The sequence below is a fragment of the Sus scrofa genome, chromosome 3 (assembly GCF_054392235.1).
Source record: "Sus scrofa isolate SSC_HxYL_T2T_F1_AM1 chromosome 3, Sscrofa_HxYL_maternal_Yorkshire_Landrace_v2.0, whole genome shotgun sequence".
In the NCBI taxonomy this organism is placed as follows: domain Eukaryota; kingdom Metazoa; phylum Chordata; class Mammalia; order Artiodactyla; family Suidae; genus Sus; species Sus scrofa.
The window spans coordinates 114,159,377-114,187,052 of NC_139385.1; the positions used below are offsets into that span (position 1 = coordinate 114,159,377).

Sequence of the window (27,676 nt, forward strand, 5' to 3'; positions counted from 1 at the left end):
CTGTGGCTGTGCTATAGGCCAGCAGCTGCAGCTCCGATTGGACCCCTAGTCTGGGAACTTCCATATGCGCACAGGTGCGGCCCTAAAAAACAAAAAATAAAATAAAATAAATAGAAAACTTTATTAATTATGCTAGAGGAAAAACTAAATTGTTTTCTCTTCAGAAAATGACATGCCAATGCATGTAATATGAAGAACCAAGAGTATACAGCTCAAAAAGTCAGAAAAAAAGTATTAGAGAGGTTTGCCATGGGGTTAATAACTAAAAATATAATTTTTCTCTACATTTATGGAACATTAGCTTTATAAAATTTATAATTTCTTGGAATTTATCTTCTCATTCCAAATAAATGTTTACTTTCAGATATAATTTTGATTCATAATTTGTTTTCTTAAAGATGTTCTCCAAATTTGTAGATGCTTTAGACCCCATACATCCTGGATTTGCTCCTAATTGGAGCTGCATGGCCAATAGTTTAATTGACAATGGCCACCAGTGGATATGTGGATGCCTATGGGAACATGACCTGTAGGAGAACGCCATTTATCTTTCCTGTCACTGTCAAACAAAACGAAACAACAACAAATTAAGAACCACTGCTTTAGGAGTTCCCGTCGTGGCGCAGTGGTTAGCGAATCCGACTAGGAACCATGAGGTTGCAGGTTCGATCCCTGGCCTTGCTCAGTGGGTTAAGGATCCAGCATTGCCGTGAGCTGTGGTGTAGGTTGCAGACACGGCTCAGATCCCGCGTTGCTGTGGCTCTGGCTTAGGCCGGGGGCTGCAGCTCCGATTGGACCCCTAGCCTGGGAACCTCCATATGCCGTGGGAGCGGCCCAAAGAAATAGCAAAAAAGACAAAAAAAAAAAAAAAAAAGAACCACTGCTTTAGACAGCAAAAGCAAACAAATAACTACCAGAGTGATAACCACTATCCTGAATTTCGGGTTTAGGATAGGTATTAGTTGATATTTTTACTATGTATATGTGTTCACATGTGCATGTGGCCTGGTTATCTTTGCAGTGTAACAAGTTACCCTAAAACTTAATGTTAAAGTAACAATTATTTCATTATGTTTTATAGCTCACCTTTTTGGAGGTTGATGGGGAGAAGCTTGAAAGACAATTATTTGTCAGGCAGTTCACATGGCAGTGGCATTACTTGCAGATATTTCAGCTTGTGCAAAGAACTATTACAGGAAACAGAAAGAAGGAGCTCATTTAATGCATGTTTATACTTGAAGACACCTCAAGAATATTGAGGGACGGGAGAAATGGCATTGGGTTTGGAGGAAGTGTTTGAGAGGAGGTGCAGGTTTAACAGTCAAAATATAATGATGAAACTACTGACAGTGAATCTGAGGATTAAGCAGGTTACAAGGACAATTAATACTAAGGGCATTGTCAAGGTGGAGTGTTTTGCCTGCCAACTTGCCAGCCTGTTTTGGGGAGTTTGGAATGAAGCTTGGGTGTGAGATAGAAGGAAAGATTTGGATGCTCTCCAGTTACAAATAAAATACATTGATTGTAATAAGGCCAATGTGGATATTGTGTTAATCTTAAAAGAGGCTAAGTTGTGCAGTTCCTTCTGTGGAGCATGGAAATCCTCCAGCTGACTTCAAAGACATTCCTGAGGGTGGGAGTGGTGGGGAGGGTGTTAGGTGTGTCTGGATAGGCTGTCTGGGGTGGATATCATTCACTGCCCTGTTCTTAGAGGAGTTGAAAGCACATGACGGTGTCTGCTTCAAGCTACCAGTACTTTTTCTGTATCCTGGTGGCTACATTCACTCTCTCATAATTTTTGATAAATTGTTATTGAATATAGTACAGTTCTTAAAGCTTTCCTGCCAGTGTCCTTTTGTATGTTGATCTTAATTTAAAAGCCAGTCAGAGTTCCTGTTGTGGCACAGCGGAAATGTATCTGACTAGGAACCATGAAGTTTCGGGTTCAGTCTCTCTGGCCTCACTCAGTGGGTTAAGGATCTGGCATTGCCATGAGCTGTAGTGCAGGCTGGCAGCTGTCGCTCTGATTAGACCCCAGCCTGGGAATCTCCATATGCCGCGCGTGTGGCCCTAAAAAGCAAACAAAACAAAACAAAACAAAAGTCAGTCACTATCTACTTATCAAAACATACTCAAGCAAGTCCAGTTCACGAATTTGGATCTTTGTTACTCCCACTACTATTCCCACTACTGAGGGTCAAAGAGGTTAATTAACTTTCTCAAGGTCATAAAACCAAGCAGCATAGCTGGGGTTTCAACTCCAGAGTTGGTGTACTTTTCAGTAAGTGACACTGATGCTCACATATCCCAGTTCAAATCCTCTGAGGATGAATATGGATTGGAAGGGTCATTATTTCCCTCTCACATTCATGAGGGACAGCTGTCTCTTGCTCCATAGAACAATGGACACCTGATATTAAGCAGCAAACTGGGTGGAAACCCATCTGCCCACAGTGTTCCATGGGGAGCAAGTGCCTTTCAAGATGCCTGCAATTCTTAACATGATACCAGCAAGGCTGTGTCAGAGGCAGGCACCCTGTCCAGGGTCCTCCTGGTGTGAGCCTCAAGGAACCCTTGATGTTCTTGATTTGATCTCCTTTATAGGATATAATCCAATGACCCTGGCTTATCCACTTTTGATATAAGTAAAATTTCCCTGCCAATCAATAACTCAGAGTCCCTGTTCTTGTTCACCACTGCTCCAGCAGGCACTTTGATTTCCCTCCTTCCTTCCAAAAACTTTCCTCTCTGGCCCCTCCCTCAAAATGTTAATCTCAAAGAGACCCTCAGATACGGCAAATTGGTTTGTTAGCCACAGTCACTGTACAATTTCTGGGATCAGTCAGTGGCCACTGCCCCCAAGGTCAATGAGAGGAGCCTGCGCAGTCCACCAAGAGATGCCAGTGATTGAGTCAAGCTCACCAGTGCTCCCAAAGCTGCCAGACCCATTTCCCAGCCATGTTCTTCTTTTTTGTCAACTGGCCCCTGAAGCAATCCTGTCTGGGCCCAGAACTAATCTCACACAGTCTCAGGAAAATGGCTCATTCATCTGTCAAACCATTCCTGGACAAAAAAGCACATAATCTTCACAGGAAGGAGCAACAGTTTGCAAACATAATGTACCTCAAATTACACTTCTAGCGAAATCATCACTGAACAGATAAGGTCTACAGAGATGCAGTTTGCCTCGAACACAGGCTTTTTCATTCTCACAGAGCAATTTACCTCATTTTAGCCACAGCAATAGTCAACCTCTTTTCTACTGTAGTCACTGTTTTATATTTGTTTACCTGTGCCCCTACTCTAAACCCTGCTCCAATCATCTGACATCCTCTAAATCAAGGCAACAGTTTCCACCCATGGATACCCAATCTCCACCTCTTATCGGGAGGAAGAGTTTCCATGAAGGTTAAAGAGATCTTGGGGTCAGTTCTAGTCAGCTCTCCTCCCCTCAGTACCCAGTGCTTTTCCTTCCCTAGGAGACTCCGAAAGTCTCCCTGAGATATACTCCATGATGTTTCTGCCTGCCTACACCACAGCCACAGCAACACAGTATCTGAGCCTGTCTGTGACCTCACGCAGAAGGTAGGCTCCAAATGCGATCTTTGCAGTTTGGCTTTTTTCCACTTAATGTTTCTTGGAAATCACTCTGTATCAGTTCATAGAGATCTTTCTCTTCTTTCTTTACAGTTATAAAGTGCTCAGAATGACGTATTATCAGAGTTCACTTAACCGATCACCTAAGCTTGGATAGTTAGATAGTTTCCAATATTTTGCAAATGCGAATAATGCTGCAGTGAGTAACCTTGTGTAATGAAAAAAAATTTTTTTTTTTTTGTATTATTGGAGCTGAATCTTCAGGGTTAATGCCCAGAAGTGAGACTGGCATGTCAAAGTGTAAGTGCGAATGAATTTTGTTGGATATTGCCAAGCTCCTATCCATAGGGGTTATACCATTTTGCATTCCCAGTGAGAAGGCAGTGTAGGAGAGTGTCTGTTTTCCTCCGCGTCCTTGCCAACAGAGTGTAATTGTAAGCTTTTGAATTTTTGCCAACCTGATGGGTGAGAAATGGTGTCTCAGTGTTGTTTTAATTTGCATTTCTCTTATTATGAGTAAAACTGAACAGTTTTCATATGCTTAAGGTCCACTTTGATAATTCTTTTTGGTGAATCGTCTGTGGATGTCTTTCGCCCATTTATTAATGGGATTTTAAAAATTTAAAAGGTTGTTTATTTGGCAGAAAGAGCTTTTAATAAAATTTACACTAACTGAAAGCAGAATCCCACAGTATCTGCTGTGGATAAACTATGGATTCTGCCCTCCAGGAATTCAGTCTATAAGCTGAATACTATTATGGTGTTTATGAGAATAAGCCCTGGGCCCAGAAAGCCTGCCTTCAAATGCCAGTCCTGCCATTCAGGCAAGTTTTTAACCTCTTAGTGCCTCAATTTCTCCATCTGTAAGGTGAGAATAGCATTAGCATTTATGTCTTAGGATTATTGTTAGGATTAAATGACTTAACATATGTAAAGTATTTTGAGCAGTAAACATTCCATAAGTGTTGGCTATTTTAGAGTCAAGAAAATGCTCTCAATACATTGATTTGATCCCATAAAGGACTTGTTATATAGTTAGTTATAAAGAATGAGGACCTGGAAGTTTAGAAACATTAGGTGAATCAGTGTAAGAGTTGTAACCTATTCCTTCATTCTTTTATTCATTCATTTATTCACAGATATTTTTTGAGGTCTTGTTATGTAGTAGGCACTGGCTTAAGTGCTGGAGATAGCCTGAAGACAGATCCCTGAGCTCTTGGATGCTCACTTTTTTGTGTGGTGGAAGGAGTCTGTCTGGGGTATGGAAAGAAACAAAAACCAAGGAAAGCAATTTTGTCTGTCTTGTTTGTCATCGTCTGTTCAGCACACACAACAGTGTCAAAATTCATTTGTTAAATGAAAGAATGAAGGAACAAATGACAGAGTAGTGAAAAATGAGGCTTGTTATAAAGGTAGAGCCCAAAGCATGAACGTTCTCGTCAACTATTTTGAAGAGTCTGGACTTTATCCTGATCAGCGAAATCACCTGAATAAATTTGCATCTAAGAAAATTCAAGACAGTCTATGTGGAGGACCCACAGGAGAAGGGGGGAAGAGCAGGGAAGTTGTTATAGCAAGTCCACTGGGAGATGATGGGGTCTGAATCAAGAGGAAGGCTGAGGGGGTGGGAGGAGGTGAGCTGGGTAAGATTTAGAAGTCAGAATAGTTGTCATGTGGATTTGCTGGGTATAGAGGGAGGGAGATGTCTGCAGGAACACTGAGGTTTCACTGTGATGAGAAATTGCAGAGGGATGGTTGACTGGGGAAAATGGAGGAAGGCCCTTAAAACATATGGATTTGAGGTGACCATGGGATAGTGCTCAGTCTCTTGACAGTACTTGTGTTTGGCTTCTTTACCCTCCTTAGAGTCAGGAGACTTGGACCTGTCCAGGGCACTGTAGTAGCCTATGAAATAAACTGTTTCCTAGTGGAAAGGACACTGGCTAGGAGGTCACTTGACTAGCAGTGCAGCCTTAACTCTGGGGGTCCCTGATGGAGTGGGCTCAGTACTAAGTTAGCTGCTAATTCTAACTGGAAATTTATTCTTTGCTGGCAAAAATACTCATCTTTGCATCTTCTCTCATACCTCAGATGATAATACCCTGCATAAAGCAGACTGCAGGCAATATTAAATAGATGCCTTATAGGGAGATTATGACAGGAAATCCATCATCAAACAGGGCTTACAACTTGGTGCTTAGGTTGGACCAGGGGCATCGAACCAGGATGCAGGGAGTTAGGAGGTCCAGGAGGAGCCCCAAATCCCTTTCTATTAATACAGAAAACAGATGAATAAAGAAATGGCCCAACAACCCCCCTTCTAGAATGGTACCCTGTAAGCTTTGATGACATCAATGCTTTTGTAGTGGTCATTCAGGATGAAGGGCTGTGAGAAGACCTGTCCAAGACAGCGATTTGGACACCTGGACACATGTCTTTACCAGAGAAAAGGAGAATCTAATGCAGCTGGCGATAATGGTAAACACCCAAAAGAATAGGGACTGTTTCACAGAAGTCTCCAAAGGGTGGCTTTCCTTTTAAAAGCGACCTGAACTTTCTATAAGATGTCACTGGACCCCTTGAAGAAGGTTATCACAGTTCGGAAAGGACCTGCTACAAGTCTTTTTATGATTAGAATGCTTTCTGGTTTGCCCCTGTAAGGGGCTAGGAGCAGGAAGGCAAGGGTATGCACAGTTAAGAAGATAAGAGGAGGGTCTCATAATTAGAAGGAAGCGATGGCAAACGAACCATAGGATGGTCTCTGGATGGGAAACAACATTGGAGACTTGTGCAAGAAAGAACATGAGGAAAAGCAGGGCACCAGCAATAGTGTGGCGGGGAGTGTGGGGGTGGGGGAAGGAGGAACGAAGAAGGGAGGAGGGGGAGCACAGCTGTGGGAGGAGGTGGGAATAAAAGGGAGAGAAGGAAAGGAGTGTGAAAGCAACCTCACGTGCAGTGCACGAGTCAACGATCATGGAGAAGAGCTGTCAAGAGAATTGGGTTACTGAATTAGGAAGGAGGGACTTGGCTCTCCGGAGAATCCTTCTTCGTTTACACAGCCTAGTCCAGAGCTGAGGTGTGGCAATGAGCTTAGGGCGGTGGGAGTGTGAGACTGTCGGGGTGGAACGCTGCCCAAGTTCTCCCCAAAGTGGAAGGCTGGGAAAACCGAGCAGCAGGCAGGCTTGCAAGCAGAGCGGGGGCGGAGCGAGGGCTCCGAGGGGCGGGACGAGGGAGGGCGTGGGGAGGACCAGGAGGAGTAGCTTGAGGGCGGCGCTAGGACCCAACGGCGCCCCGCCGGCTCCCGGGAGGTTGATAAAGCGGCGGCGGCGTTTGACGTCAGTGGGGAGTTAATTTTAAATCGGTACAAGATGGCGGAGGGGGACGAGGCAGCGCGGAGGCAGCAGCCGCACCAGGGGCTGCGGCGCCGGCGGCGGACCAGTGACCCAAACACCGCGGTTAACCACGTCTCGTCCACGACCCTCCTAGGTACGGGCCGGCGCGGTGGAGGCCGCAGGGCCGGGTGGTGAGAGGGCGAGAGCCGCTCGAGCTCGCGGGCACCGGCCGCAGGCGGCGGGGTCGTCGTCCGCGGCTGGCTCAGCTTTCCTTCTGCCGCCGCGTCTGGCCGCCGGGCCTAGCCCCCGCCGCGCCCCGGGCTCCAGCAGCGCGCGGCCCGAAAGGGCGGCCCCGTGGCGGCGGCTCCCGCAGCTGTCGAGTGTACTGGCGGCTCGCGCGCCGCTGCGCCCGGCCCGGCCCCCTGTCCGCCTGCCCGCCCGCCGCGTGGCTGTGGCTGGGTCCGCCCCGACCTGAGGGGGCGGCCTTGAGCAGGGGCCGCCGACCCGGGGCGCGGGGAGCTAGGCTGCGGCGTGGCTCGGTCCTAAGGCTCTTCGGAAGCTGCTGGACGACCTGTCATTAGGCCGGCACTTACTGCTCTCTGTTCCTCGCGGGGAAAGGGAGGAAGGGTTATCCAGGTCGTGATGGGCCCCGTGGAGGAGGAGGACGCGCAGCGCACTGGGGGAGCGGACACCTCGCTGCCAGGTCGGAAAGCTCTCCAGACGCCCTTCCAGGAGGGAACCGCAGTCCGCAGGCCAAGGCTGTGCTCTGGGGCCCGCGTTTCGTGGCCCCTCGGTTCCCGGACCCATTCAAGTGGGTAACGCGTGGCTAGGATGCAAGTTCGGGTTTAATTGTCAAAACTGGGGTTTATGTGCTGTGTGCTAGTACTGAGAACATAGTAAGGCCTGGTTAGACTGAAAGTGTTGGTGGTGCGAAATCACCTGATCCTTCGCTCCCTGGTTTTGCTGAATGTGAACTCTTACTGTACGTGTTCAAGGAGTGCCCCTGCCCCCGAAGACGCATTTGCCTTGGCAGCGGGGTGTTGTGTGTCCCTCTCATAACACCCCTATTTTTAGGAGTTTAGCATTTGATCTTTCACTATGATGTGAATTGAACGCCTGAAATCCTGATTGAGTATTTTGGTGGTACTTAAAGGCATAAAGTTTTTTAAAGACTTGTAAATAGTAAAAGTTTATGGTTAGGTAAGTATGGCAATAGCATAGATAGGAGTTTTTTTTGTTTTTTTTTAACCTACACTAAATTTGAACTGTGTTGTTCAGACTTCTACAGTCTGTTAAAGGTTTCGTGAGATAAAATGTAAAACATTTTGATAGAAGACTGACTTTAATAGAAAAGCTTACGTGAAATGTATTTCATCATTTATGTTATTAGCCTATGGACATGTTGAATGTATGTCAGAGGTGATGACAATCTAGAGTTTTTGCTAAGGGAAAAAGAACAGGAAATAAGGCTTATTTTATTTCTTGCCAAGCAAAGCATTTGACAGAACTATTTATATAGAAAAAGTACTTCAAGAGAAGAGAGGTATGCCTTAGATCTATTCTGGTTGGAATTCTCAAGTAATTAGAGTTGTTTGGAATGCTGAGGGATTGGTTAATTTAGCTCTTTTGGACCCCGGGGGTGTGCTTATTTACTTATTTATTAATTATAACCGTTTTGACGTAGATCCAAAGCGTTCTATCCAAAGCAAGCGTGCTTGCTTACCTTTGTAACTCAAGGCTGTGTATGAACTGTGAAGAGATGCGATTCTTAAGACATGATAAGTAGAGTTGCTCATTTATTAAATACTCTGTCTCCTACCCGCAGGTTTTTATCTTGTGTGTGTATAGTTAATCCTTCACTTGATAGCCATTCCTATCAAATGACTGCCTGAAATAGTCCCTCTCCCTGCTAATTTGCTCTGAGTCACCCATTCTACATTAAAAACCAAATAAACTTGTTAAGATTTGTGTTTAAAGTAAAAGCCAGCAGACTGCAAATGAGTAGGAACTCATCTAATTTTGGCTGTGTAAACTCTTTGTCTCCCTATGCTTTCTGGATAAACAAAGTTAAGCTGAGTTGGGGTGAGTCAGGTGCCACTATAGAAGTTTAGTCTTGGGAAGATGTTTTGTGTCTCTTAAAGAGGCATGCTTACTCTTAGAAAGTGAGACCTTTATAAAGCACTTATGATCTATTCTATTTTTATGACTTTGTAGGATGATAAGCATCTGTGGATGTGATTAAATCTATTTAGTAAGGTGTTTTGAAATCCATTGAAATTCTTTTTTTTTTTGGTCTTTTTAGGGCCGAATTGGAGGCATATGGAGGTTCCTCAGGGGTCCAATTGAAGCTGTAGCCGGTGGCATGCACCACAGCCACAGCAACATCAGATCCAAGCCGAGTCTGCAACCTACACCACAACTCATGGCAATGCCAGATCCTTAACCCACTGAACAAGGACAGGGATCGAACCTGCGTCCTCATGGATGCTAGTCAGATTAGTTTCCACTGAGCCACAACAGGAACTCTGAAATTCTTTATTTAAGGAAGAAAGAGCTGCCTTACAATAAAGAGGTATTTATTATGGGGCAAATAAACCATGAGTCAGAATGAGATTCTGGCCTTAAGTTGAGTGCACCTATTTTCTTTTTAGTTTCCCTCTGTGTTTTAACTTTAGGATAAGGTTTTTTAATATACACAGGTGAAAATAACTTTCTTGTACTTGTTAGACCTTTTCCAAAATTATGCCTTTTCCGGGAGAAGGATCAAGAGGCAGAGGAGTAAGATGTCTTGCTCTCCTTGCCTGTGCCACAGCAACCCAGGAGCTGCAGCTGCCCGACTATGCCACAGCAACTCAGGGTCCAAACTGCCTCTGTGATCTACATCACAGCTCACGGCAACGCCAGATCCTTAACCCACTGAGCTGGGCCAGGAATCACACCTGAGTCTTCATTCCTAGTAGTCGGTTTTGTTACCGCTGGTCCACAACGGGAACTCCTTCATACTTTATAAAGCGCTTTAAACATCTTGTTTTGATTTTATTCTTAAAATCTTCTGTGAGGGAATTAAATTATTCCCGTTGGAGGGGGTGATTGTGGAGTGATTGTGACTGGTCTACAGTTACAAAGGGAGGAAGTGATTAACTGGTCTACAGTCACAGAAACTACTCAGAGGAACTCCTACTACTCTTCACCAGACTTGGAGGAGAATGGGGCAAATTATCACATAATTAGAGGTGACTGTGTAAAACTTTGTTGAATGAAGTCTGAAATCATGCTGATGTAAAGATGGGGCAGTTGGAAAGTAAAGATAGGGCAAGTCACTAATGGGAGTGGGAAATTTTAAAGTAGGAAGGGAAGAGGTGGATATTGCACAAAGAAGTAGAAGAATTAAGAAAGTAGACTTTGGAATTAGTCTTCTGGGCAGAACAAGTAGAATCTAGGGGATTCTAAAGTACCAGTATAATAAAATGATTTGTACAACTTGTATTTCTGTGATTGGCATCAAAATAGCCAGTAATTTGGTGAAATGTATAACTGATGAAAGGTGCTTGTCTAAGATCTCTAAGCACATTTTACCTTTTTATTGTACGATACTCTCTGGGGGCAGTATTTCCTTCGTCATAGAGAATCAGGATAGTACAGTGGAAAAAGAATGAGGAATCAAAAGCTGAGTGACTTCATTTAAACTCTCTGTGTGGAGTTCCCGTCCTGGAGCAGTGGTTAACGAATCCGACTAGGAACCATGAGGTTGCGGGTTCGATCCCTGCCCTTGCTCAGTGGATTAAGGATCCGGCGTTGCCATGAGCTGTGGTGTAGGTTGCAGATGTGGCTCGGATCCCGCGTTGCTATGGCTCTGGCATAGGCTGGCGGCTACAGCTCCGATTCAACCCCTGGCCTGGGAACCTCCATATGCCGCGGGAGCGGCCCAAGAAATAGCAAAAAGACAAAACAAACAAACAAACAAACAAAAAAAAGCAAAAAAAACCTCTCTGTGCCTGAAACCCCTCGAATTATAGTAGTGATAATCCACAGGTGCTGTTGTGGAAAACAAATGAGGTGATAGGGTGCAAGTGTTCTGGAAATTGTAAAGCTGTTTGTAAAGCTGTTTGTAATGTTGCTGAAACCCAGCTTCTGTCCACCTGGGCCGAATAGAAACGCTGGGACAGTTTTGGGCAAAGGAGAAAAAAGTAGCTTTTATTGCTTGGCCAGGCAACGGAGACCACAGCAGGCTAATGCCTTAAAGACTGCCTTCTTTTGGAAGGGAGTAAAAGGTGGTCTTACAGTTTTGGAGTGGAAAATAGGGCCACAGAGAAGGGTCAGGGTAGAGTCAAGTTTTCTTCAGAGTTGGTGTTTAGTGGCCCCGGGCCTGGTTCTGACAGTCCTCCTTTCCGGAATGAAGAATGCTTCATCAAGTAATTAACATCTTTCATTTGTTGGGGGTTTTAGTTCTGCAGAAGAACTCAAAATTATGTATATTCCTTGGGGAGAAACCGGAACCATGCCCCAAGGCTGCACTGTAGTTTCTTGACTGCTCCTCCCTGTCTCCGTATCCCTTCCCTTCCTTGATTAGCAACTGTTTGAACCTTTCTTTATGGAACTCTTGGAGGGAAAGTCTTTGAGGCTGAATAAGGCCTATTTCCTAAAAACAAGAAATGGGGGACCCAGAAAGACTTTTGTACCCAGGAGCCCCAGAGGGCCCTGCTCTGTTTCAGTAACAGATGGTAATATGTGTAAGCATGTGCCAGTTTGACTACTTGTTCTATCTTATTTGTATGTATTTGCAATCAGGAAGTCTCTTCTAATTTTTTTTCCCAGTAATGGGGAGAAAAGTTTAGTTTGGGCAAGGGTGGTGGGTAAAATTTTAACTTCTATAAAATGCTGATAATGTTTATGTTTAGGGTTAATGTATTAAACGTGATTAAAGTGATAAACCCAGTCGAAAACATTCTATTTGATGGTAGTTACCACTGTAATGTATGGTTACTTATGATGAAACTTCAAACTAAACATTTAATTTTTAAAATTGTGACTTGAAAGGTCTTTGTTCATTTTTTATAAGATAAAAATATACATTCATATTCAGCTACCTTTAATAAGTTTGTACTTTAAAGAATCATTTAATCATGTGGCAAAATATGATTTCAGTCTTCTGGAATTGTTTGTTTCAATTACAGGATTCAATATGAGCTAATTTTTTTTTTTTTTTTTTTTTTTTTTTTTTTTTATGGTGGTGCCCGTCACATGCAGAAGTTCCCAGGCCGGGGATCAAACCCATGCCACAGCAGTGAACATGCCAGATTCTTAATCGCTAGGCCACTGGGGAACTCTTGGATTGATTTCTTGGCAATTTTCAAGCAGAGTACATTGACTTTATGAACAATAAAGGTGGAAAATCTAATTTATGTATGTGATGCATAAAAATGCTTAAAAAAGATCAACTTGAAACCACACCAGTCATGAATCCCATGAAGAGCTTTTTTCCCCCTTCATGTAATAATCATTTATAGTAGAGTCATGGGTAGTGATAAAAATATACTTAATTAAAGACTTAATTTTGAGTTCTATAAACTTCCTATGGCCGTGAGAATGGAATAACATTTTTTCCTTCCTCTTGGTTAATATCTACCCTAGCAAACTTGGAGGTCTTTTTTTTTGATTATTAAATAAATAATCTATGAAAGCACTTTAGAAACTTTAAGGCCTTCTGTAAAGAAACTCTATAAGGAGTTTGAAATTGGCATACTCAGTAAGCTGCTCTTTTCATATTTGAATGAGTAAGTTTATAAGATGTTAAAAGTTGGGTTAACTATCAGAATGATGGGGGGAATTTTGAATGATAGAAATTTTGACATGAAAATCACTCTTGTTCTTAGTTTTTTTGGACAACACTAATTAATCATCAGGAATTGTGTTTTCTTTTCATCAGCACTTTAATTTTAAAATTTAGATATGGCAGTATCAGCAGGCAGTGTTGAATTTTTGTTTAGAGTCAAGAGGCTTTTTATTGCAGGAAGATGGCCATGTACTTGGATATTGTTTCTTAAGAAATTCTGAAGTCTAAATGTTCTTGGGAAGGTTGAGCAATGTAGCAAATACCAAATGTCTTACAACTGGATATTATGATAGAAATTTACTTTCTTTAAGTTACAGCTAAACTTGTGATTGAACAGCTTTCAACTTGTGATCACGGTTCTTAACCTAATCGAGTAATGTGGTAATTTTTGCTTTGTCATGTAAGTTTAAAATTTGTTTAATTTCAAAAGCAGTAAACCTTCATAGATACTTTGGAAATACAGATAAAGGAGAAAGGAAAATAAAAATCATACTAATATTTCCGTTTTTAGAAGCATAATTTAACTTTTCATAGATTGGGATCTTAACTATAATTTTCTAACTTTTTCATTTTTTATTGTATTTCTCTATATGATTAAGTAATCTCTGCAATTTTTTTTTTTTTTTTTTTTGGTCTTTTTGCCATTTCTTGGGCCGCTCCCGCGGCACATGGAGGTTCCCAGGCAAGGGGTCTAATCAGAGCTGTAGCCTATGGCCTACAGCAGAGCCACAGCAACACTGGATCCGAGCTGCGTTTGCAACCTACACCACAGCTCATGGCAATGCCGGATCCTTAACCCACTGAGCAAGGCCAGGGATCAAACCCTCAACCTTATGGTTCCTAGTCGGATTTGTTAACCACTGAGCTGCGATGGGAACTCCCTGCAATATGATTTTTTAAATGATATTAACTACTACTTAACTAATCCTCCTCTTGATTATGGAGTTATTTCTTGTGAATAATGCTAGCCGAACATCTTTATAGATAAACCTTGACCTATATAGGGTAAGGTCTTAAAAGTAGATTTCTGGGTTAAATGGCCTTTATATTTTCAAGATTGAAGACACATCAGCAAATCCATTTAGAAAGTTGTACCCATTTAGTCTGTCTCCTTTAAGTTTAGGTTTGTGCTTGTTCACCAATGGGTATTGTTAATGAAAAATGCCAACGCATAGGGAAAATTGGGATCGCCCTATTTGTTTTAGTTGAATTTCTTTGATTATAGTTGATGTTGAAATTCTAATATGGTAATTAAAATGTGAATTCTTTTTTTAAATCGCATTTTTGTATCTTTTGGCTCTGTTTCTCTTGTTTTTATAAAAGCCTTTTGCATGCAAGAAATTCTTTTTCATGTTTGCTTTTTAGTTTTGTGGGTTTTTTTTTTTTGAGAGAATAGTATGTTTTTAAAAAAATTTAAGTGGTGCCATATGAGTGTTTTTCTTAAATTGGTAACTCTCAACTTATTAACAGTCTGGTCTCTTTTGAATCTTTAGGTATGCTACTGGAGGTTTTTTTTTTTTTTTTCTTTTTACTGTTTTAAATTCTTGCAACATATTGATTGTTCCTGTCCTTTTTTAATGCCAGATTATGGACATCTGCCTCAGTGCCCAATAGTGTGATAGAAGCTCATACATACAAAGAACTATCTTCTTTTCCCCGCCCTTTGTGTTCTGTTGGCATATTGAGCACCTCATAAAAGGGCTTGTGTGTTGCTTGTAATGAATACCTACGTAGAGAAATGTTGAACAGATTCCCTAAGCTTTCATGTAGATGGGAGATCAGATAGACCTTGTGCATATTTGTCAATAAAGTTTGTAATTTCAGAAGTAGAAATTACTCTGTGTTAGTATTGTTGAGGAAGACTTCATGGGGGAGGTTGGGCTTGTCGGTGAGTCTTAGGGAGCAAAATTGTAGGATATACTATTTGAAGATTAAAGATACGTAGTATGTTGGAAGCTTTTTCAAAATAGTTGAAACACTTGTCCCTGTTTTCTAAGAATTTTTCTAAAAGGGATACTTTTTTTTTTTTTTTTTTTTTTTTGGCTTTTTAGGGCCACACCCACAGCATATGGAGGTTCCCAGACTAGGGAATAAGAGCTACAGCTGCTGGCCTACACCACAGCAACGCAGGATCTGAGTTGCAACTGCAATCTACACCATAGCTCACAGCAACGCCAGATCCTTAATCCACATCTGCGGCCTATACCACAGTTCACGGCATTGCTGGATCCTTAACCCACTGAACAAGGCCAGGGATTGAACCCGCAACCTCATGGTTCCTAGTCAGATTTGTTTCTGCTGAAACACGATGGGAACTCCTAAAAGGGATGCTTAAAAAGCAGTTGGATAGAAGCAACTGAAAAGATAATGTGTTAGAGCATGTTTAATAAAAAAGAAACATGGGGGGAGTTCCCGTTGTGGCGCAGTGGTTAACGAATCTTACTAGGAGCTGTGAGGTTGTGGGTTTGATCCCTGGCTTTGCTCAGTGGGTTAAGGATCCAGCATTGCCGTGAGCTGTGGTATAGGCCGCAGATGTGGCTTGGATCCTGTGTTGCTGTGGCTCTGGCCTAGGCCGGCGGCTGTAGCTCCGATTCGACCCCTGGCCTGGAAACCTGCCTGTGCCGCAGGTGTGGCCCTAGAAAAGATGAGAGAGAGAGAAAAAAAAAGGAATATAGGTTGTTTTTCTCTAGCCAAATAGAGCAAAGGACTGATTTAAACAACTGAATAATTCCTAGAAAAACTATCTGATTAGTCCCCCAAATGTGACTGAAAACATTAAAGGTGTGTGCTCCCTGCCCCTGTTTTTGAGCATGTGTATTTCTCTGCCAGAAGGAATCTTGATCCATACTCTCAAACTAGGGAAAGGACAAAAAGAAGGAATAATGAGAAGCTCAAACCTTCTTATCCCTTTTGTTTTTTCAAATTAGTCACATTTGTCTAGCTGGAAGGATGTTTATTTGTCCCTTTTTGGCACTATTTTCTTATAGTTACTCTTTCAGTAGACTTTTGCCTCTGTTAAGCCAAGGTTGGGATTTGAGCGTATACCTTTCTTTCTCTCTCCCTTCCGTCCTTCTTTCCGTCCTTCCTGTTTTTTAAACTTGGTGTAACAAGTCATCTCAGGTAAAGTGAAACTTATTTCCTGTCTTGGCAGATACTTTTTTGAGAATTGTCATGAAAACCGTATTCTAAATTTAAGCTTATATATATTTATTTAATAACTCCTTGGCTAATTGATTATCCAAGATTTCAGTAGCTCTTCTGTGAGTTTAATGTCTTTAACTTACTAGAGTTAATTTGAGGGCCACAAAGGGAATGATTAAACTATTTGCCTAAATCAAGGCAACCTACTCTGATTTTGTTGGATAACTAAGTGATATGTTGCAAAACCTTGGGGTCACTGTACCAACAGTACTTTGGGAAATGGAAATTTAGTGCACTGTCGCTTTATAAAGGCTTATAGAAAAGAGAATGTCCCTTAATAAAAAGGTATGGGATCATTTAGTGTTATCTGTTGCCTATTCCAAAAAAGGATGTTGAAGAACTAGTTAGTTCTCACATGCATAGCTTTTTATTTTTACTGTCACCTCTTGACTTGGGGCTTTTCACCTTATACTCAGGCTCTTCCATTTGCCCTGTATCTGATTTCCCTGTTTTTAAACTCTCATTATACTTTTTACTCACTCATCACTTTCAGTTTGTCTCTGCTGTACAGCTTTGATCCTATCACTCTGCTTCAGAGTTTTCCATGGCTCTCCTCAGGATAATGCCTAGCATTCTTAGGGCCCCCTCCTTTTGTTTGTTTTTGTTTTTGTCTTTTTAGGGCTACACCCACAGCATATGGAAGTTCCTAGGCTAGGCATCAAATCCAAGCTGCAGCTGTTGGCCTACACCACAGCCTCAGCAACACCAGATCTGAGCTGCATCTGCAACCTACACCACAGCTCATGGCAATGCCGGATCCTTAACCTACTGAGCAAGGCCAGGGATGGAACTTTGAGAGTAAGGACTATTAGTAGCAAATTGTACCTCTTTAATATCTTACATAGTGCCGTTGCTCTCAAGTTTGTGAGGTGGGTAGGGTGGGAGAACTTTCCTCAGTTCCTGACACATTGCATACGTGTGCTGAGCATTGTTGGACTTGGTGAACAAAGATGGGAAATATATATATATATATATATATATTTTTTTTTTTTTTTTTGCTTTTTAGGGCCGTACCCATGGCATATGGAAGTTCCCAGGCTAGAGGTCGAATCGGAGCTACAGCTGCCAGCCTGTGCCAGAGCCATAGCAACGCCAGATCTGAGCTGCTTCTGTGACCTACACCACAGCTCATGGCAACTCTGGATCCTTAACCCACTGAGGAGGCCAGGGATGAAACCCGTATCCTCATGGACCCTAGTTGGGTTTGTTAACTGCTGAGCCATGACGGGAACTCCAGTTTTATTGCCTCTTATGTTTTAAGGGTCTACAATTTTATTTTATATTTTTTGTTTTTTTTTAAGGCTGCACCCATGGCAAATGAAAGTTCCCAGGCTAGGGGTCGAATCAGAGCTGCAGCTGCCAGCCTACACCACAGCAATGCTGGATCCAAGCTGCATCTTCAACCTGAGCCACATCTTGCAGCAATGCCAGATCTTTAACCCAGTGAGAGAGGCCAGGGATCAATCAAACCCATGTCTTCATGGATACTAGTCAGATTCTTAACTCACTGAGCCACAACGGGAACTCCTAAAAGTCTACAATTTTAAACCTGTCCCAGGAAAAGGCTTATGAAGAAAAAATTATTTCCCAAATGTTGGGACTGTATAAATGATTTGCCGACTATAAATGATAAAGTTTTGACAAGGAAATATTTGGGAAAAGTAAAGGGAAAAATAGCTATCTGTCAATATTTGTTATTGAGACGAGACATCAACTTCCCTGCTTTTAAACAAATTGTATTTTTGGAAGTTTTTTTCAGTTTTCTAAAAATCTTGAGCACATCAGAATACACTTGAGTTTGTTCAGCAAACAAGTTCATTTGGCATAGATGGATAATGATGAATCTGAACTGGGTGTGCATTCTGATTGATTACATAAAATTTTTAAAATTTTGTTTAAATTAAACAAATTGCTTAATCGAATCCTGTGTCCTCCTTTATACAAATAAGGAAATTTAGCAGTCCCACAAAGTGATTTTGAGGATTATATATAGCACAGAATAGTCACTTTAAATGTTTTTCTGTCTTCTATTGTAAAAAGTACAATGCCTAAAATTATTTCATACAGCAAATTATTTCAAAGAATAAGAAAGTTCCTAATAATGTTTTCACCTCTTCTCCCAGATATCCACTTCTTTCAATTCTGTGCTCAAATATCTCTATTAGAGAAGCCGTGACTAATCATTCTTTTGTAAAATGGCAACCCCTGCTTTACATTTCCCTTAACCTGTTTTATTTTTCTCTATAGCACTTAACACCAGCTGATGTCATGTATCTGTTTTCTGTCTCCTCACTTTTAGGATGTAATAAACTCCTAGGGCAGGATTTTTTTGGTGTTTGTTTTGTTTGCTACTGAATCTACAGTTCTTAGAACCGTGTCGTAGGTGTTCAATGAATATTTATTGAAGGAGTAAAGGCTTATGCCCCCATTGCACCCTTGCATCAGATCTGTACTTTTGTTACAGATTCTTAGACCCTATACATGAACTGAATTAACTCTGGAGGTGAGGTCCAAAAATCTGTATTCCAAACAAGCCACCTAGATGGTTCTTTTAAGCTTTAGTGTGCATAGGATTCACTGCTTTATGATATGGCTGTGGCTCATTAAAAATTGACAGTATAGCTTGGCTTCAGATCCATGTATAATTAAGTTACAGATGAATCAACTATTCTATAGCAAACAGTTTTTTTTTCCTGTTGATCTGTCAAGGAAGAGTTATGTGTATTCGTAATTTTGATTATTTTTCTTACTCTAGTTTTTGTTCAGAAATTCAGTTTATTTTATTTTATTTTTTTGTCTTTTTAGGGCCACAACTGTGGACATGGAAATTCCTAAGCTAGGGGTTGAATCGAAGTTGCAGCTGCCCGTCTACACGACAACCACAGCAACACCAGATCAGACCTAAACCACAGCGCACGACAATGCCAGATCCTTAACCCATTGAGCAAGGCCATGGATCAATCCCAAGTCCTCATGAACACCAGTCAGGTTCTTTCCGTGAAGCCACAATGGGAACTCCCCAGAAATTCAGTTTAATTCAAACCTTGAGTATTTAATCTCAAATACTAGATGTTTATCAGTCCACCTTTCCAAACAACCACATCCTTTGAACCCACACATAACCTGTACTTGTTATTTATTTTTTGGCCCTGCCCGCAGCATGTGGAAGTTCCTAGACCAGGGATCGAACCTGTGCCACAGCAGTCACCTTAAGCCACAGCAGAGACAGCACAGGACCATTAACCAACCCACTGTGCCACAAGGGAGTTCCAGTACTTGCTGTTATTTACTCGTAAGAGTAGATGAACTCATATCAAATTTATTTTAAATGATAAGCATCATTAAAAATATGGACTGATTGGAGCCATCTTTTTATGGCTGTATACCATAGGGGGACAAAGATTGATCTTTATAAGAATTATCCTGTGGTGTTAAAAAGCACTTCAGTATAGAGGAAACAGAATGGACTTAATAAAAAGACCTAAATAGAAATTTTGATTCATATACTACTTTTTAGCTCTAGAATCTTGAAAAATTTTTTTTTTTGTTTAACCTCTTGAAATGTCCACATTTTTCTCTCAAATAGGGATAGTTGCTAAGCCACAGGGTTGTTGAGAGGCTTCCTATCAGTGCCTGGCATAAAGTTACAGTCATTCGATAGATATAAGTTCCTTTCCCTATGGAAATAAATTCTTAAGCAACTTAAAATATTTCCTTAGAAACAATTGTAATGTATTTCAGACTTATAAAAATAACAGAGGGAAATATGTTAGATGCTCAATTGCCATTGCCTAGAGCTAATACACAATATTTGCCATATTTATTTTGAATCCCTTTTTAAAGAGAAGTAAAGTGTTACTATACAGTCAAAGGGTTCTTCTAAAATCCTTTTCTTCTCTTCCCTCCCTCCCTAGATAGAAACTTGGTTTTGAAGTTAGTATATATGTTTCCTGGTTTTTTTAAAACAGTCCTGTAACATATATATTTTATATATATATGTAATATATGATATTGTGCTGCATTTAAAATTTTTTAGCAAGTGGCCCAAACTATATTTGTGGCTTGTTTTGTTGTTTTCATTCAACATTGGGTTTGACTTTTATCCATGTATACACATTTAAATCTTATTAATTTTAATTCTCTATTTCATAGTTTATTTATTTATCCATGGATATTTAGATCCCCAGTTGTAGGGTTTTTTTTTTTTTTTTTTTTGCAGTTACAAACAAGCTTGTCTCTTCTGTTCATTTGCATAAGAATACTCTAGCATATAAATAACTTACATAAAAATTAAATTCAAAAAGATTCAGTATTGTGTATTCTAATTCTTTAAGCATTTATACCACAGAACAAAAGTGTATATCCTCACCCTTTAAAAAAGTACAAAAGATACAAGAACCTTTTCATGACTGGGGTGAAATTTTCTGCAAGACTTAATAGAGAAGAACCTTACTGAGGACTCAAGTTGTGAGACCTAAATAGAATTTTTCTGAATGTCTTGTTGGATTTCTCCTGTGATGCAGCAAGTTAAGGATCTGGCATTGTTGCTGCAGTGGCTTGGGCCATTGCTGTGGCATGGGCTTGATCCCTGGCCCAGGAACTTCTACATGCCACCAGGGTAGCCAAAAAAAAAAGGAGAAAAATATTGAATTTCTGTCTTGTTGCTTAGAGTCTCCTGAGCCATTGCTTATTCTAGCATGTCTTTTTTTTTTTCCCGAAAGTTTTTTTTTGGCTGCGCCTGTAGCATGTGAAAATCCCCAGGCCAGGGGTTGAACCCATGCATAGCAGCAGCCTGCACCATAGCAGTGACAGTGCTGGATCCTTAACCCACTAGGCCATCAGGAAACTCTAGTTTATTCTAGCATCTCTTAACTAGCCAACAAAATTGACTTTATAAACTGCAACCCCATTTAAAATAATCTAAATTAATGAGTTAAATATTTTGTTTTGAAGCTACACATATTTAAATGTATGCTTTAAGAGCTGGTAAATATTCGATGATAAACTTTGGGAAAAATATTTTGTAATCTGTTTTACATTTTTCTTTATAGATAAATTTTGCATAAAACCATTTTTATTCCTCAGTATTTTTTAAATGGGACGAGCAAAGATTCTGTTATGTCAGTGCTGGTTACTATGGAAACAGTAGCTTTCAAGTGGAAAATATTTGAATCTTATGGAAAACAGCTTTTATCATCTGATTTGATACTGATAAAGGAAGGACATATGAACCACATTATATATTCTTTAAAAGTATTTCTAAAACTTGGTGATTTAGGATGGTCTTGTTGATCAAATTGGCAAAGCTGATGGGATAAAGCACCTCATATGTGACATTATTATAATAGGTTCTCTTCTGAAGTCTTTAAAGTTTTTATCATAGTTCCAGTTTTATTTGAAAGAAGCTTAACTTTATAAGTTATTAGTAATACTATTTTATAGGAGCAAATAGAACCTTTTCTTATAGTATCTGATTGGCTAATAACTGCTTTCTCCTTAAGAAAATCTTCTTTGAGGTTTTTGTCAGAATTCTTATTCTGGGCTGTATCTGTTTGGGCAGGGGGAGGAAAACCTGCAATTCAGTGCTCACCCAGATAACTGATGATTACTCCAGACCAATAATTTTCAATCCTAGCTGTATATCATGTCAACATACTAAAACATCTACATTTATATTTTTAAAGTTAGGATGGCTGTGTGCACTGCGTCCTTTCACTTTATACACAATCCACAGTAGCTCGACTGGATTAGTTGGTTTTATCAGCATATTAGCAGTCTCTCAGGAAAAATGGAGGATTACAGTTTAGCTTAAAAACTTTTTTTTCCTTCCGTGAAAACATTAATATCACTAGAAACTACATGAAATAAAATGTGAGGCGTTCCTTTTGTGGCTCAGCTGGTTAAGAATCTGGCCTGTGTCTAGTAGGATTCATTCCCTAGCATTTCTCAGTGGGTTAAGGATCCAGTGTTGCTGCAAACTACTGTTTAGGTCACATACATGGCTTGGATCCAGTATTGATTGCTGTGGCTGTGGTGTAGGCTGGCAGCTGCAGCTCTTGATTCAACCTGTAGCCTGGGAACATCCATGTGCCACGGGTGCAGCCCTAAAAAAGAAAAATAAATAAATAAAATGAATGATTTTTTTCGTACTTAATACCTGTAAAATATTGTAATACTTGGTACTCTGTTATGTTCAGAGGACTGTTAGTTTTGGAATCACTTTGGAGTTAGGTAGAAATGCAGTTTCAGAAGTTCCCTGGTGGCACAGCTGATGGAGGATCCGGCAATGTCATTACTCTGGCTCAGGTCACTACTGTGGCAGGGGTTTGATCCCCGGCCCAGGAACTTTCTTGCATGCCAAGGGCATGGCAAAAAAGGGAAAAAAAAATAACAACAAGAAAGAGAGAGAAAAAAGGAAACGCAGTTTCAGGTTCCATCCCAGATTTCCTGAATCAAAATTTGCATTTTAACAAGATCCCCAGTTGATTGATATGCATTTAAAAAGTTTGAGAAGCACCAATGTAGAGAAAATAGCTCTAAATTAATAAGACCATGCCCAGTTTTCCCTCGAAACAGTGGTCATGTGTTTTCCTTAATCTTTAAAATGAGTAAATTTGGCTGTGTAAGCTCTAAAAGCCCTGTGAGTGTATATTTAGATTTAATTTTAAGTATTAAGACCAATTTTTAAGCATCTGTACTAGAACTTGAATGTCCTAAAATTTCTTGACATTCTCTGATATTCTAGGGAGTGCATGCATATTCTCTTGATAGCTGGTTGTATGGTATGTATTTAACTTTATAGAATGTATTGCCAAAAAGTTTTTTAAAGTGGTTGTATCATTTTATACTCTCGGCAGAAGTATATGTGAGTGCTAGTTGTTCCCCACCAGCTATATTTTTGTCAGTCTTGTAAATTTTATCTGTCCTGGTGAGTGTGTGGTGGTGTCTCATTGTGATACTAATTTATATTTTCCTAACATCTAATGGTGTGAGTATATATTTTCCTCTACTTATTGACCACTCATATATCTTTGAGGCATCTGCTAAAATCTCTTACACATTAAAAAATGGATTTCTTCTTTTTGAGTTGTAAGAGTTCTTTATGTATTCTGAATACTGGAGTTTTTTTTTTTTTTTTTTTTTTTTTTGCTTTTTAGGGCTGCACCTGCAGCATATGGAGGTTCCCAAGCTAGGGGTCAAATTGGAGCTACAGCTGCCGGCCTTCACCACAGCTCAGGGCAACGCTGGATCCTTAACCCACTAATTGAGGCTGGGGATGGAACCTGCATTCTGTGGCTACTAGTGGGGTTCATTACTGCTGAATTGCAATGGGAACAACAAGTTTTGTTTTCTTGTAATGTCTTTGGTTTTAATTTTGGGATGATTATATTGGCTTCATAAAATGAGTTGGGAAATGTTCCCTTCCCTTTTTTGTGTGTGTAAAAGTCTGTCTAGAATTGGTATAATTTCATCCTTAAATGATTGGTAGTTTCACAATTAACTTTAGGCTCAGATAGCCTCCCTAGTTGTCTTTTTAGGGTGTTCAGTGGATTTGATTTTAAACCTGATTCTTTTCAGTTTTCCCTGCTAAAGAATGGGGATATTTGAGGTAGCCAACTAATAATGAGTTTCTTAGAAATAGGGATTTTGCTTCCAAATTTTAGGAGGCAAGAATTGACGTGTTTAAAACTCTATTTCTGGGGAAGTGGAGTGATGGGATGGGTTCAGAATTTTATATTCACTTGACCTTGTCTTTTCCTTTTTTGAAAACATTTTGTTTTGATCCTTAAAGATGTCGATTGAAAAAATTAAACAACCTGGGAGTTCCCGTCGTGGCGCAGTGGTTAACGAATCCGACTAGGAACCATGAGGTTGTGGGTTCGGTCCCTGCCCTTGCTCAGTGGGTTAACGATCCGGCGTTGCCGTGAGCTGTGGTGTGGGTTGCAGACGTGGCTCGGATCCCGCGTTTCTGTGGCTCTGGCGTAGGCCGGTGGCTACAGCTCCGATTCGACCCCTAGCCTGGGAACCTCCATATGCCGCGGGAGCGGCCCAAGAAATAGCAACAACAACAGCAATAACAACAACAAAAGACAAAAAAAAAAAAAAAAAAATTAACCTGAAAGTTGAGAGTTAAATTTTATTTGGGGTGAAATTAGGACTTAAGTGCAAGCTTGGGAGATAGCATCTCAGGTAGCCCTGAGAAACCGCTCCAAGGTGGTGATCCAGGAGCTAGGATATATAGGAGTTTTCACAACAAAGGGCAGGGAACAGGAACAAAAGAGGCCTGGGCTCACAGAAATCATTCCTTTGATCTCCACCTCCGCTATCAGGGCCACTGTCCTGAATTTTCACAGCCTGCAGGACTCACCAGCTCTCACCCTTGGAGGTGACTGTATTTATAGATGACCGTGACATTCTTTATCCTTAACTACAGACCGGGGTGAAATACCACCCAAGGAGGAAAAGGGGGAATATCAGGATATGATAAAGGTGAAGGGGAGGTGCATGTAGCATATGCACATTTTACCAAAGTTTGTTGCTGATCTCCTGAAGGTTACTACCAGTCACAAGGAGCAGACATAACCATGAAGGATTTTAGTGTTTTTCTATATGGGAGGAGATGCAAAAATCAGGCACATAAAGTCTTCTAAAAATATCTGACTATCTGAAGGATCTGGAGCACAGAGTGCCTCACTCCTCATCTCTACCCTGAGCTCCACTCAGGGGGTGCTGCGGGTTTGTAGTGGCAGTGGCTCATGTTTTTACTCCATGTAGAGGCTGATGGCAAGTGCCAGACTTCAGTTCACAAAGGTATCCTCCTGCCCCTCCCAATCACTAAAATGCTGTGGAAGTACAGGTTGAGAATCAGTGTTCTAGAATAGTTGAGAGACTTTTTTCTTTTTCTTTTTCTTTGCTTTTTAGGGCTGCACCTGAGTCATATGGAAGTTCCCAGGCTAGGGATCGAATTGGGGCTATAGCTGCCGGCCTACACCACAGCCACAGCATCACGGGGTCCGAGCCATGTCCGAGACCTACACCACAGCTCAGGGCAATGCCGGATCCTCAACCCACTCATCGAGGCCAGGGATCATACCTGCATCCTTTTGGTCACTAGTCGGATTCGTTTCCACTGGGCCACAACGGGAACTCCTAAGAGACTTTTTTTGCTTCTTATAGCACTGTCCTATATATCTACTTAGATCTGCTTTATCTTTTTTTTTTTTTTTTTTGTCTTTTTTTTTGTTGTTGTTGTTGTTGCTATTTCTTGGGCCGCTCCCGCGGCATATGGAGGTTCCCAGGCTAGGGGTCGAATCGGAGCTGTAGCCACCGGCCTACGCCAGAGCCACAGCAACGCGGGATCCGAGCCGCGTCTGCAGCCTACACCACAGCTCACGGCAACGCCGGATCTTTAACCCACTGAGCAAGGGCAGGGACCGAACCCGCAACCTCATGGTTCCTAGTCGGATTCGTTAACCACTGCGCCACGATGGGAACTCCTGCTTTATCTTCTAATCAAGCCTTTATTATTAGCCTCATCACTTAAAAAAAAACATTATGGAAAAATTCGAATATGTACAGAACTAAAGAGAACACGATAGGAAGCTGGTTATGATGCATCTCCCAGATTAAACCATTATCACTATAATGGACACTTTGTTTTATCTATTTTCCTTAGCCAGCCTCCCTACCAGATTATTTTGAAGGAAATAACAGATTGTATGAATGCTTTGTATCTTTAAAAGATAAAATAGTTTTAAAAAACATAGTCATGGTACTGTTATCACACTAGAAAAATAATTCCTTAATACCAAATATCCAGAGTTCATATTTCCCTGATTTTTTCTTCTTTTAATACTTGATTCTCTTGAACAAGGCCCACACATCGCATTTGGTTGATACGGCTCTTTGGCCCCCCCCCCCCCAATCCATTTTCCCCCTTAGCTTTTGCAGTTTATTTGTCCTGTGGAATTTCCTATGTTCTAGAATTTTCTGACTTCATCTCTGTGGTGGTGGTGAATGTGTCTCTATCTTTCCTTTTCCATAGTTAGATCTAGAGGCCTGATCATTTTCATGTTTTAAAAAGTTTTTCCTCAGACATACATCTTTGATGGTATCATGTGATTCCTGATGCATCATCACATCAGGAGCCATAAAACTTTCGTCTCTTTGTAATGTTAAGATTGATTCAGGAGGTTAGGGGTTAATCTATCCATTATAATCTACCCCATCAGCTTTTTACCCAGTAGTCTTAGTAGTCATTGCACATTGCTGTCTTTTTGAAGTCCCCGTTTCTAGGGAGGGAAGACCACCTGGATTCTCTTTATGCAGGACCTTAGACTTTACTACTTAATTGGTTCCTGGGTAAACAGTCATAAGTCAGGTCCTTAGTTTCTGTACGTGTGCGTTATTTCTAATCGAGTTCTGTTTTTTAGGATATCTGTTTCATTTTACATCATGTTTGATCTTGAAAATAAATGAAAACTAGACAGATTTTTCAAGCATTTATTAATAACATAAACTAGATATCTAATATAAATATATTATTAGTAATAATTGTATACTTAATGCTAATATAACCTTTTGGAGTTCCCATTGTGGCTCAGCAGAAACGAATCTGACTAGGAACCATGAGGTTTCAGGTTCGAAACCTGGCCTTGCTCTGTGGGTTAAAGATCCAGCATTGCCGTGAGCTGTGGTATAAGCCACAGACACAGCTCAGATACCGAGTTGCTGTGGCTGTGGTGTAGGCCAGCAGCTACAGTTTTGACTTGAACCCTAGCCTGGGAATCTTTGTATGCTGTGGGTGTGGTGCAAAACAAACAAAAAAACCTAATATAACCTTTTAAGGAAGTTTTCTTCTTGAACTAGATTGGCTGAATTCATTGATTGGGCTGCTTAGACCCTCTTCCTAGAGCAAGATGAAGTGCCAACCAGGATACCCTCTTTCCCTTGTTGAATTTGCTTTAGCAAGTTTGGGAGGTCTGTATTATTCCAAAGACCCTATATCCAAAGTTATCACCTGATTCATATTTTTCTTGGTGATGCTCTAATATTTGGAATAGCAAATGCTGTCTTCAATGATTCCTTGCTTTCCCACTTTGAAAATGCTTTGTGGCAGAAGTATTTTGAGTGCTATTCTAACAGTTAGATAAAGTTTGCCTTGAAACTATGCATTGGTGTCTCTTGGCTTTACTAATGCATTCACTTCTGAAATTTTTAGTTTTGTTGATAGTGATTTCAAATAGTTAATTCCTTAACTTCCAGGTAACATTACTGGAAAATTCTTCAGTCCATCCACTAAAATTTTCGGTGCCAACCGGTTTTCTTCCTAAACCTCTCAAACCATCTTTTTAGCTAAAAAGTTACTTGTTTGATAGACTGTATATAGTGCCTTTAAGAAAATGATCTCTCTTATTCAGAGTTTTATGAATTGGTTGATATATACATTCTCTCAAGTTTTCCCACATGGTTAATCAGTCTGTTACTTTAAACAAAAATAACTGGTAATTGTATTGACCTAGAGATCTGTGCTTCTTTAGTTATATTTCCTTGGTTTTCACAACTGTGCTTTGTTGAACATGATAGTTTGAATCTGGACAATAACTTGTACTCTTTTATTCCTTACTTCTATAGATTTAAAATGCTGTGGTTTATTTCTAGAGTGGCAATTTTTTTACCTAATTTTTTTTTTTGGCTTTCGATGATTTTTTTT

The 27,676-nt window shown here is 40.7% G+C and overlaps 1 protein-coding gene across 21 annotated transcripts in view; it reads left to right on the plus strand.

Annotated features, from left to right (window-relative positions):
- Positions 1-6,952: 6,952 nt before the first annotated feature.
- The window catches only part of ATL2 (atlastin GTPase 2), a 71,998-nt gene continuing 51,274 nt past the window's right edge, over positions 6,953-27,676 (plus strand). For 9 of the 21 annotated variants that reach the window (XM_085019532.1, XM_085019527.1, XM_085019529.1 and 6 more), the window contains exon 1: positions 6,953-7,083. Coding sequence is in view for 9 of the 21 variants with exons in the window: in XM_085019524.1 (XP_084875650.1) it covers positions 6,966-7,083 (118 nt within the window). In the remaining 12 variants the exon portion in view is untranslated. Of the gene's footprint in view, positions 7,084-7,416; positions 7,741-27,676 lie in introns of those variants that run through there. The other 12 variants (XM_085019534.1, XM_085019528.1, XM_085019531.1 and 9 more) reach the window with 2 other exon arrangements.